Raw genomic sequence first — 12,869 nt, 5'->3', positions numbered from 1 at the left:
AAATGACTTCCGGCTGGGTCAAAGTTCACGGTGTACCCATCTTTTTATAGAGCAGTTAAGACCACAAGTCTTTGTTGCAAAACCAATTAATTTCATCTGGGCCAAAAATGTAAGCAATTTTATTTCATCTAGTACCATCTAGTGTTTTATTTAACGACGCACTCAACACATTTTATTTACGGTTATATGGCGTCAGACATATGGTTAAGGACCACACAGATTTTGAGAGGAAACCCACTGTCGCCACTTCATGGGCTACTCTTTTTGATTAGCAGCAAGGGATCTTTATTTGCACTTCCCACAGGCAGGATAGCACAAACCATGGCCTTTGTTGAACCAGTTATGGATCACTGGTCGGTGCAAGTGTTTTACACCTACCCATTGAGCCTTGCGGAGCACTCACTCAGGGTTTGGAGTTGGTATCTGGATTAAAAAACCCATGCCTCGACTGGGATCCGAACCCAGTACCTACCAGCCTGTAGACCGATGCAAATTAAAATGAAGAACTGAGACCATACAAAGTGTTTGATTATCACGATAAAGGCGAGTGTAAGCGGAATATGAACCTCCTGCGTACATGACTGCATGCTACGATTTAATCAAAAGCTGTGTATGGCCTCAAGTCTTCCTGCGATACTGACAGTACTGATAACATAAATCATCCAAATAGTGATAAAATATACATGAGATATGATTTTCGGAGACGGATATAGTCGGTGCTACGAGTATAAGGACATGAAAAAAATCGTTTAAAAAGTTAAATTTTTTTCTGTTTAACATGACCATTATAGCACGCTGATTTATTAATCATCGGCTATTGGATGTTAATCATTTGGTGATTTTGACATATACGTCTTAGAGAGAACCCCCTAACTTTTTCCATTGGTAGCAAGGGATAGCACATACCACGGCCTTTGACATACTAGTCGTGGTGCACTGGCTAGAACGAGAAGTAGCCTAATGGGTCCACCGACGGGGATCGATCCCAAAACGATTGCGCATCAATCGAGCACTTTACCACTGGGCTACTTCCCGCCCAATCATTCTTTGGGCAAGACCTCACATACCACGGTCTTTGATATAGCAGTTATGAGACACTGGTTGGGACTGGGAAAACTCAATCAGTGAATCAGTGGGGGTTCAATCCTTTGAGCCTAGCACCTCAGGCGAGCGTTTTATCGACTGAGCCAGATCCCACACATAATTAAATATAATGCGTTCTTTCTTGTAGATGAAATTCAACTAATATGGGCATATGCTTTTTTTTTTTGCTTTTTATTTAACATAAAAAGAAATTACTAATAATATCTAATGCAAGGGTGCCGAAATGTTAGAAAAAGTTAAAGTTTGTTTTGTTTAATGACATCACTAGAGCACACTGATCTATTAGTCATCAGCTATTAGATGTCAAACATTTGTAGTAGTCAGAAGAAACCCGCTACATTTTTTCATTAGCAGCAAGGGATCTTTTATATGCACTTTTCCTCAGACAGGAAAGCACATACCACGGCCTTTGACCAATTGTGGAGCACTGAGTGGAACGAGAAAAAAAACCCAATCGGTTGAATGTATCCACCGAGGTGGTTCGATCCTGCGACGCAAGAACCTCAGGCGTGCACTCAACCGACTGAGCTAACTCCCGCCCGGGTTGAATATAGCTCAGTATATATATATAATTAATTTTTCTTTGCGTCTATACCCTTTACGGCAATCTGATTGGTCCAGAAGTGCTTACCTTTTTTCGTTCATATCTCGATGAACTGAAAAATATTAAGCCACGCCTACTACCCCCCCCCCCCCTCCCCACTGACTCACACTACTTTTGTGCAACAAGTCGGATTATTCAGGCAACCATATGTACAAATTTTGAAGAAAATACACGTAACAGCTACAAAAGCAATAAAAAAAAAACCGTATACAATAAATTGATGGAAAATGCTATAGCAGAGTAGGCATGTAGAGGTCAGAGGTCACAGCTTGGGTGAAAACACATGAGAAGTTGCACTCCCACAAAAGTCTTTTTTTGCTAAGAACAAACTAAATTATAAAGACAATTTATATATGAGAAGACTCGTGTTCCTAGCTGGAATTTGGTGAGAGAACTCTTATTTTTGAAAATAACTTTATTTACTTGTTTTTATTAATCTTCTATATGCTTGCCTTGTACATATATACAGTCATGTATTAATCAGTGTTACAGCCCCCAAGCCAAACCCTTGATCATTGAGTAGTGTTCACCCAATGAACTAGATGTCTCACTGTGGTTGAGTTCAGTTAATGACCGAAAACGAATGATAAGCAGTGATTCATGTGAGTCACCACCAAATGCGGATATAAGACAAACTCAAGAACTTAAAGTCAAACAAGACAAAAAAAAGGAAAAAATCAGATATATCAGCTACTTCATTGACAAGTACTCAAAAAGATATGGATCCAGTGCTAGCTGAATTACACAAAACAACTGAGCAACAAGCTGAAATAAACAAAAAAACTTCATCTCACAATAACTAAAAATGATTTACAAACCAGCCTTGATCTAATAAAACAGGACATACTTTCAACGCTTCAAGAAAAACTTGATAAACTGGAAGAAAAACTTTTTCAGGTACAGCTCAATAACGATCAAATAAAAAAGGATAATGCGAAGTTGAAAAAAGAAAACGTGGAACTAAAAGAAGAAATAAAAGCCGCAAACCTATCGGCAGGTATAGCGCGTATCCGAATAAACAACATGGAGCAGCATACGCGTAAAGACAGTAGTCGTTTGTTCGGACTGAAAGATGACAACAACGACGCAAACCTATCACCAGGTATATCACTTATCCGAATAAACAACATGGAGCAGCATACGCGTAAACACAGTAGTCGTTTGTTCGGACTGAAAGATGACAACAACGACGCAAACTTATCAGCAGGTATAGCACTTATCCGAATAAACAACATGGAGCAGCATACGCGTAAAGACAATAGTCGTTTGTTCGGACTGAAAGAGGACAACAACGACGCAAACCTATCACCAGGTATAGCGCTTATCCGAATAAACAACATGGAGCAGCATACGCGTAAAGACAGTAGTCGTTTGTTCGGACTGTAATAGGACAACAACGACGCAAACCTATCAGCAGGTATAGCACTTATCCGAATAAACAACATGGAGCAGCATACGCGTAAAGACAGTAGTCGTTTGTTCGGACTGAAAGATGACAACAACGACGCAAACCTATCAGCAGGTATAGCGCTTATCCGAATAAACAACATGGAGCAGCATACGCGTAAAGACAGTAGTCGTTTGTTCGGACTGAAAGATGACAACAACGACGCAAACCTATCACCAGGTATAGCGCTTATCGGAATAAACAACATGGAGCAGCATACGCGTAAACACAGTAGTCGTTTGTTCGGACTGAAAGAGGACAACAACGACGCAAACCTATCAGCAGGTATAGCACTTATCCGAATAAACAACATGGAGCAGCATACGCGTTCAAGACAGTAGTCGTTGTTCGGACTGAAAGATGACAACAACGACGCAAACCTATCAGCAGGTATAGCGCTTATCCGAATAAACAACATGGAGCAGCATACGCGTAAAGACAGTAGTCGTTTGTTCGGACTGAAAGATGACAACAACGACGCAAACCTATCACCAGGTATAGCGCTTATCCGAATAAACAACATGGAGCAGCATACACGTAAAGACAGTAGTCGTTTGTTCGGACTGAAAGATGACAACAACGACACAAACCTATCACCAGGTATAGCGCTTATCGGAATAAACAACATGGAGCAGCATACGCGTAAAGACAGTAGTCGTTTGTTCGGACTGTAAGATGACAACAAGGACGAAAACATTACAGAAACAATTAAAAAAAACCGTAAAAGTGTTGGAAAAAATTGGTATGAACATTGCAGAGGCAGACATTATCATTACACACAGACTAGGCCCCTTCAATCAGTCTCGGTGTAGACCGATCATTGCAAAATTTGTGTTGAAAACGCAGAAATTAGAAGCCTTGAGAAATAGGAGAAAATTAAAAGGTAGTGGTATAGGGCTGAGTGAAGATCTGACTAAAGAAAACTATCAAAAACTGCTGAAAGTAAAATCTCACGAAAACATAGTAAGTGCATGGACAAAAGACGGAGTGATCTGTGCAAAACTAAAATCGGAGGAAAGAGTAAAAAAGATACTGCCTGCCTCATGAACGTGTTTCCAACATTTCGACGATGGTTTAATGTTTTTGTAAACGCTATGTATTCCCGGACTACCTATCGCAGAACACTAGCTAGCTCTTTATTCACCAATATATATATATATATATCGGTGTGTGTGTGTGTGTGTGTGTGTGTGTGTGTGGATATATGTATGCATGTTCATGGGTGAATGCTCGTAAGATAATTGTGTGTACTGATGTTACTAGGCTGTTATATCTGTGTATACGCGCACTTGTCCGCACCCGCACCTATACCTTTGCAGGATATACTAGTTATATACCCATGTGCATTTATCTGTCTTTATAATTATGGGGTTTTTTTTATATATTGGCATGCGCATTGTGTGTGTGTGTAGGGGGGGGGGGAGTGTGTGTGTGTACGTACATGCATGCAAGTGTTAATATGTGTCCTTTTGGGTCAATATAATGGAGGTAATCCCATCAGCTAAAAGAAAAACTAATTAATATACTTTTTTACACAGAATATACTTAATCTATTAATATCAGCCTCAAAATGGAACATTGATACATGTATATATGTAAATGGAGAAAGTCGGATATGGTGATGGTTCCGTACAATAACTTAAATTACTATTTTTATCCGATAGTATTAGGACCATCTCCATAATTATCTTTATTAATATTATTACTACTGAAAACGGTCTTTCATCTGCTTATAGCTATTAATGGATATGTGGTGACTGTTTACTTTTTTCTTTTTTTAAATTGCTGTCAATATGATCAAGGGTTAGGAGACTCTTTAAGTGGCCTACATGGTTATTTTAATATTTAATTTGCTTTGTCCTTTACTTTTCATTCCCTCTCTCTTATTTGTGATTCCCTTTTTTACAAATCTTTCTCTCGCTGAATCTCTGCCTTGTTCAAAAGCAAGAGGGTATAAAAGTTACTTATTTAATTTCTGTCTTCTGAAAATTTCATTTTCAAGAAAGCTAGATACAACATCATTAAAATATATATACAATCATATTAACCAAAATGTAACATGGCATATTTACAAATCATGACATTGAACTGTCAGGGACTCGGAGATCCGGAGAAACGAAAAGATGTTTTGAACTACCTAAAATGCAAACACTTTGATATGTACTGCTTACATGATAAACACTTTACTCAGGATTTAGAACCTTATATAGAAGCTCAATGGGGATACAAATGTCTGTTTAACTCTTTCACTGGTACAGCTAGGGGAGTTGCAATAATGGTAAATAATACATTCGAATACAAAATACATAAAATAAAAACAGATAATTCAGGAAACTTTATAGTACTGGATATAACGGTGAACAAAGAGCGAATAACACTTATTAATATATATGGACCAAATAACGATAACCCGGACTTCTTTTCTAAGATTTTACTAAATATAGAAGAATTTGATAATGAGTATTATATAATATGTGGTGATTTCAACTTAGTACTTAATCAAGATCTTGATATGAAAAACTATTTACATTGTAATCATCCTAAAGCACGTCAAAAACTCCTAGAAAATATAGAAGCATTTGATTTGAAAGACCCTTTTAGGGATTTATATCCAATTCTAAGAAGATATACTTGGAGAAAATCAAACCCATTAAAATGGGCAAGACTAGATTTTTTTCTCATTTCAAATAATTTAATACCACATGTTGTAAAGGTTTTGACTGACAATAGCTACAGGTCAGACCACTCTGGTGTAATATTGTATTTGAAACTAAATACAATCCAAAAAGGTAAAGGGTTATGGAAATTTAACAATTCACTATTGACGGACAAAGATTATGTAAAAATGATTAAGGATGTAATAAATAATATAATTTCGCAATATGCTGTTTTAATTTATAATGCAGATAACTTAAACTCTATTCCAAAAGACGAAATACAGTTTGTAATAAATGAGCAACTTTTTCTTGAAACACTGCTGATGGTTTCGGCATTTAAAAAGAAGAAAAATAATGAGTTAGAAACTAAACTTTGTGAACATATAAAAGAATTAGAAGACAACGATAACACTAACTTTAAAATATTAGAAAAAAGGAAGGAAATGTTTTATTTAACGACGCACTTATTAGAAGAGAGAAAACATGAATTAACAGAGCTAAGAAAAGAAAAACTGAAAGGACGTTATATCGGAGCACGGGCAAAATGGATCGAAGACGGGGGAAAAACCAACTAAATATTTTTGTAACATGGAGTCTAGAAATTACCATAGCAAGCTAATATCAAGATTAGAATTAAGTAATGGAACAGTAATAACAGACCAAAAAGATTTTCTAACCTAAACTAAGTGTTTTTATCAAAAACTATATTCTGCGTCATCGGAACAAATACACACTAATATAGTGGAAGAGCTATCAGTTTATAATTTTAACAGGTTAACAAATGAAGAAGCACAAGCTCTAGAAGGAAAAATAACATACTCTGAAGTTTTAAATGTTCCTAAAAATATGAAGAACGAAAAAAGTCCCGGCTCGGGCGGATTTACAGCAGAGTTTTTCAAATTGTTTTGGACAGACTTAGGACATTTTATAGTTCGGTCAATAAATTATAGTTATACTATCGAGGAAATGTCCCAAGTACAAAAACTAGGTATAATCACTTGTATCCCCAAGCAAAATAAGCTTAAGCAATTTTTGAAAAATTGGCGACCCATAACTCTTTTGAACTGTACCTACAAAATGGCTTCTGGCTGCATTGCAAATAGAATTAAAACAGTCTTAGATAAAATAATAAATAAAGATCAAACACGTTCTATTAAAGGAAGATATATTGGAGAAAACTTACGATTGATATATGATATAATGCAATACACTGAAACATAAAATATACCTGGTCTGTTAATATTTGTGGACTTCGAAAAAGCTTTTGATTCTGTATCTTGGTCCTTTATCGAAAAAGCATTAGATATATTTAATTTTAAAAGTTCAATAAAGAGCTGGATTAAAACATTTAACAAAAATTCGATGTCCAGTGTATTACAAAATGGTTATTTATCAGAAACTTTCAAATTAGAAAGAGGTTGCAGACAAGGTGACCACCTGTCGCCATATATTTTTCTAATTTGTGCTGAAATTCTTGCAATTTTGGTTAGGAATAAAACAAATATCAAAGGCATTACTATTAATGGTGAAGAATATATAATTTCTCAATATGCAGATGATACTACTTTCACTCTTCATGGATCTCCTGAGTCTCTGTACAATACAATGACATTACTTGATTACTCCGGTTTAAAAATAAATTACTCTAAGTCAAAAGCCATCTGGATAGGCAGCAAAAAATACTGTAAAGATGTATATCACCATACACGTTGGAAATTGGAATGGGGTGAAAACCAGTTTACTTTGCTCGGTATTAACTTTCCCATAAATTTAAAAGATATTATAGCATGTAATTTTGGCTCTAAGATCAAACAAATTCTGAACTTGATAAAACTGTGGTCATTTAGAAAACTGACTGTCTTAGGAAGAGTTACAATTGTTAAAACTGTATTAATACCTAAAATTACGTATCTACTAATGTCATTACCAAATCCATCAAAAACAATTATAAATAATAAATTTTTAAAAAATCCCAATTTATTTGGCAAAATAAACCAGAAAACATAAAACGAGAATTATTAACTCAAGATTATAAATATGGGGGTATAAAAATGCCAGATATACAACATGTAATGACATCCTTAAAATTATCATGGACAAGAAGACTTTTTTCTAAATAATAATAAATGGGTCAACTTATTTCAATCTACTACTGGTTTAAGTACAAGGGACCTAATTATATATGGGGACTATTTTATTATATTTAAAAAAGAAAAAATCAAAAACAGTTTCTGGAAAGATGTATTATTCAGTTGGGTATTATTACAAGAAAAACAAAGTTTAAAAACTACAGAAGATATACAAGGACTGAATATTTGGTATAATACCAACATCTTAAAAAGTTACAAACCGTTTCTATATAATGAATATATAAAAAAGGAATAATTTTCATAAACGACATACTCGACAATGAAGGGAATATTTTGGTATTTGAAACGTTTAGAAGAAAATATGACATATTTTTTTTAAATTATGCATCATTAGTAAATGCTGTAAAATCTTTCCTACGTTCATTAAACAATATTAATAACAAAACATTCACATATGTTAAAATTCCAATTTTAACTTTCAAAATGAAAATTCTACTGAACACAAATGCAGGATGTAAAGATCTGTACAATATGTTGAATAAAAAAAACATAACTCCAAAGTCACAGATAAAATATGCAAACAAAGGATTGACATACGACTGTTATACTAAAAATACTATGCTCTACCTTTCTATTGTTTAAAAGATACAACTTTAAGGTGGTTTCAATACAGACTGTTACATAGAATTCTGGCTACTAATACATTTCTTCATATGATACATTATGTTGATTCAAACAAATGCTCTTTTTGTAATAATGAACCGGAGACATTGCAACACCTTTTTTACGACTGCATTGAAGTAAGAAACCTTTGGGAAGCAGTTAAAAAATGGATTTTTGAAAAAACTGGCCTTTGCATCCCACTAAGCAAAAATGTAGTTATGTTTGGAATGACAGATGGTGATCTGGATAACTGTCAATATAAAATATTACATTTACAACATGAAAATACTTAAACAAAGTTTGCACAAAAAGGCCATTGAAAATATCCTGAAAACTAAATTCCAAATAGAAAGATGTATTTATTTTAAAAATTGGCAGTATGAAATATTTAATGAAGATTGGGAGAAATGGTTGAAAATCGGAGAATTAATTGATACTACTTTCTTCAATCTCATAACTGCACATTTTGTTAACCTAAAGGAAAATCTGGGCTTGCTTGGATATACGAAAACTTCAGTAAAACCAGAAAACTAATCTTAATCTACAATACGAGTAAATAATACATGCTTCTTTCTCTCTTTTTAGTTTCTGTTTATCTTTCCTCTTTTCCCCCCATTCATTTCATCTGTCCATTCTCTTTCCCCTGTCCCCCTCAGATCAAAACCATTATTGTATTCATATTTGTGTATTGTTTTTAAACAAATTCAAATTTATGTAACTAGAAGTTGTTTCAGTAGTGTATAAAAACATTGTAAAACCATCAACATTTTAAACATCGCAATCTATTTAACAATAATGGAAAAAAAGTATATTTTAATATAATTATTTAACGTATTAATGGCATGTAGAGTAGACATGTAGATCTATAGGCATTGATTTAACACACACACACACACACACACACACACAAAAATAAAAATAATAATAATTTGAGACTCGGTCGGTGGCCAAAGACATAATGTAGGAAACTTTACGCCTGTAACTCACTTGTAAGCGATGTTCTACAGATGTTTGCAAAAAGTAAACGCTGTCACCGACAGCATAAATAGTAGACACGTTCCCTTCATTCACTTTCATAAACTAAACGCGAATAGGACCATTCCTTCCAATATAACTAAATGATCCGTAAAAATGCATACGTCATTTACCAAATTACGTCATTTACAAAATAAATTCAGTTATGTATTAATTATAAGATTTGACCGCAATTATTTTTTGGTTCATGCAAGTATGAACCGAAAAAAAACGATGTCCATACTTTTGTATGACCCACTACACGGAGTCATACAGTGTGTACATACTTGCATGAACCAAAAAATAATTGCGGTCATTTCTAATATATATATATGTGTGTGTGTGTGTGTGTGTGTGTGTGTGTGTGTGTGTGTGTGTGTGTGTAAAATATATTATCTCAAGCCCCTTGCTACTTTAGAGGAGAGGTGCCAGCAACACAGAAGGATTTTCTATTCGTATGTATGTATGTATGTATGTATGTATGTATAGAAAATCCTTCTGTGTTGCTGGCACCTCTCCTCTAAAGTAGCAAGGGGCTTGAGATAATATATTTTATATATATACACACACACACACACATACATACATACATACATACAATAATATGTACAGTATAATGGTGGGGAGTGATTTTTTACATAATATGGTAAATGTCAAAATCACAATACAAATATAACTATACAATATAAAACTAGATTAACTCAAATTATTTCTTAAATTGTTTGCCCGAATTAAATATTCCCAAGGTTATTGAACTCTTTAATGTTGTCAGTAGTTTTTAGTTGAATTAGCTTAAAAACAACTAGGTCATCTATAATAATACGCTTTAATACATTTCTGTTATTATATCGGTGACATTGCAGTATAAAATGGAAATTGTACATAGTCTGTGTTTTTTTCAACATTTTTATATCTATCAAATTCTATATTTAACTTATGAGCACATATTCTAATCTTTGCAAATTCTTTTAAATAAATGTTTTGCTATAGTTTTTTTTTTCAAATTTAACTTAAATTCGTTTAATAAATATTGATAAAGACTTCCTTTTGGTGTTGTTTTTATTCTACTACAGCATTCCTGCATAAATACATCCCGTAATCTTTCTTTTATTATGGTAAAAACACATTTGCGTAACATAACTTAATCCAAAATGTTACAATTCTTAATTTACTCACTATCTGCATCAAAAAGGGACCTAGTCCATTATATATAAAATCGTTACACGTGCCTTTACGTATTCCTAGTATTTGTTTTACAGAACTGTACATGCAATGTCTTTATATCCTTAGCTTTATGAAATCCCCATATTTCACAACCATAATATAAAACACCATTTACATATGTATCGAATTTAGATAACATTGTTTCAATGTTAAAATAATTTTAATGCAAATACCTAATACTGCAAACAGTGCATTCCGACCTTGTTATGCAATTCTTTTTTGTGTGCGTTTAAACTTACCATTACAGAAAAAAAATAAACCAAGATAATTAAACTCATCAACAACTTCTAATTGATTTCCGTTGTAAAACCATACTTCATTATTTTGTATTTTTCCTCCGTTTCAAAAAATAACAATCTTTGTTTTATCCATATTAACAGTTAAATCCCATTTTAAGGTATGATTTGATAATTGTTGTTTATGACGAACACAACGCGGATTATGAAATGTTGCAATGATTTTGTTACTGTTTTTGTTGTTGTTAACGTTTATGTCGAACGCAACGCCGATTATGAAATGTTGTTGCAGCTACTAGCCCATTAAGTCAGCATTACTTCTATCAACGCTGACACTACGAGAAAACGCTTGCGCCAGCCGTCTTCGAAACAAAGAGTTGAATCCCACATACAGAAAGAAATTTATCGAGTGGTTGATCATTTCACAAATCCTGGAAAACTTCCCAAAAACTTCCATGATTTCTTCATCGTATACCGCGGCACTGAACGGGCGCATGAACTTTAAATTGATGTCCACGAACATAGGCAGGACTAGGATGATGTAAGACATGTGGACGCTCACCAGCATGGCCGAAACTCTCGTGTATGGATCGGCAAGTTTCGCCGATGACGTCATCACCGTTCGCGCCCGCCTGTGCCTGACGAGGGTCCAGCATATGATGGGTGTGAGGGTGATGAGGATCAACATGGGCGCCACACCCGACAGAGAGGATCCGAGAAGCAGCATGACCTTTCCTTGGACTCTCGTCTCATTCGTGGCTATGGAAGGCAGACATGCTGACCCACGCACACCAACGTTCTCGGTGGAGAGACCGCTGAACGTAATGGCCACGGAACCGATAACAACCATGGCAGCGATCGTGTTATGTCTGGTGCAGATCTTTTTCACCTTCAGCGGGTAGCAGATGGCGAAGAAACGCTCGATGCAGATGACCACCACTAACCAGGACGATGCCATCTTGGCGGCTCTACGGACGAAGTGGAAAGTCTTGCAGCCAGCATTGCTGATGGCAAGAACGTCCATGCCCATCATGTCAATAACGAAAGGTTTGTTGATCGCTATCGCGCACAACATGATCGTGTCCACTATGGCTAGACCTGTCAGGATGATGCTCCAGGTCATCGTTCTGAACGGAAGCGTTATCATGGTGAACACAGACAGACTGTTTCCAGTACAGCCTACCACGAAACACACAGGAACAATAATCATGTATACGTAATCATTTTTGTTTTTCACTGAGAGATATGGCGACTGAGAAAACATTTCTGTATCTGTAGATGTGATGTTGGAATAGCCATATTTTTCTGATGTCACTGTAGCATTTTCTTCAGAAGAATCGGTTTTCGTTAAATAAGGAGCTACACTGCTGACACGTGTACGGTTTGCGGAAGGTTGGTCTGTTGTGTTGGCGTCTTCTGAAAATGGGCTTGTCCTCGTTTGGTTATCATATGGCATGCTTGAGGTGCAGTTAGTACTGCCTAGTGTAGCGTTGTTAAGAGCTGCTGCGATTCCAAGCATTATTATAATCAACTTTTCTACGATCATCTTCGCAAGTTATCTGGGGAAAAAAAGGAATAAAATGAAAGAATTTTATAATTTCCTGTGTATTGCCCACTGCACCAGATAATCCGCATTTAGCAATAAAGGGTTGTTTGTAGAAACTAAGATTATCAGAAAAGAACGGAACTTTATTCACTCAAAACACCATCTGTGTTACATTTGTGATGGTTTACAAACATTTCGGCAGCAAGAATACTGCTTAAAAATTAATACAATCAAACATTCAAATAATTAAATAAATAAATTTACAACACATAGTTAATCACTTC

General features: G+C 35.1%; 1 protein-coding gene across 1 annotated transcript; it reads right to left on the bottom strand.

Annotated features, from left to right (window-relative positions):
• Window positions 1-11,334: 11,334 nt before the first annotated feature.
• On the bottom strand, window positions 11,335-12,186 carry LOC121387698 (growth hormone secretagogue receptor type 1-like). The gene has a single exon (XM_041518892.1). The coding sequence runs from the start codon at window positions 12,184-12,186 to the stop codon at window positions 11,335-11,337; it is 852 nt and encodes a 283-aa protein (XP_041374826.1).
• Window positions 12,187-12,869: the final 683 nt, after the last annotated feature.

The sequence above is a fragment of the Gigantopelta aegis genome, chromosome 2 (assembly GCF_016097555.1).
Source record: "Gigantopelta aegis isolate Gae_Host chromosome 2, Gae_host_genome, whole genome shotgun sequence".
NCBI classification, from domain to species: domain Eukaryota; kingdom Metazoa; phylum Mollusca; class Gastropoda; order Neomphalida; family Peltospiridae; genus Gigantopelta; species Gigantopelta aegis.
This window is presented reverse-complemented; position numbering and strand designations above follow the sequence as displayed.

Bases quoted from the DNA above. Each gene is read 5' to 3' on its own strand.
- LOC121387698 (XM_041518892.1), bottom strand. From the start codon at position 12,186: ATGATAACGCTTCCGTTCAGAACGATGACCTGGAGCATCATCCTGACA.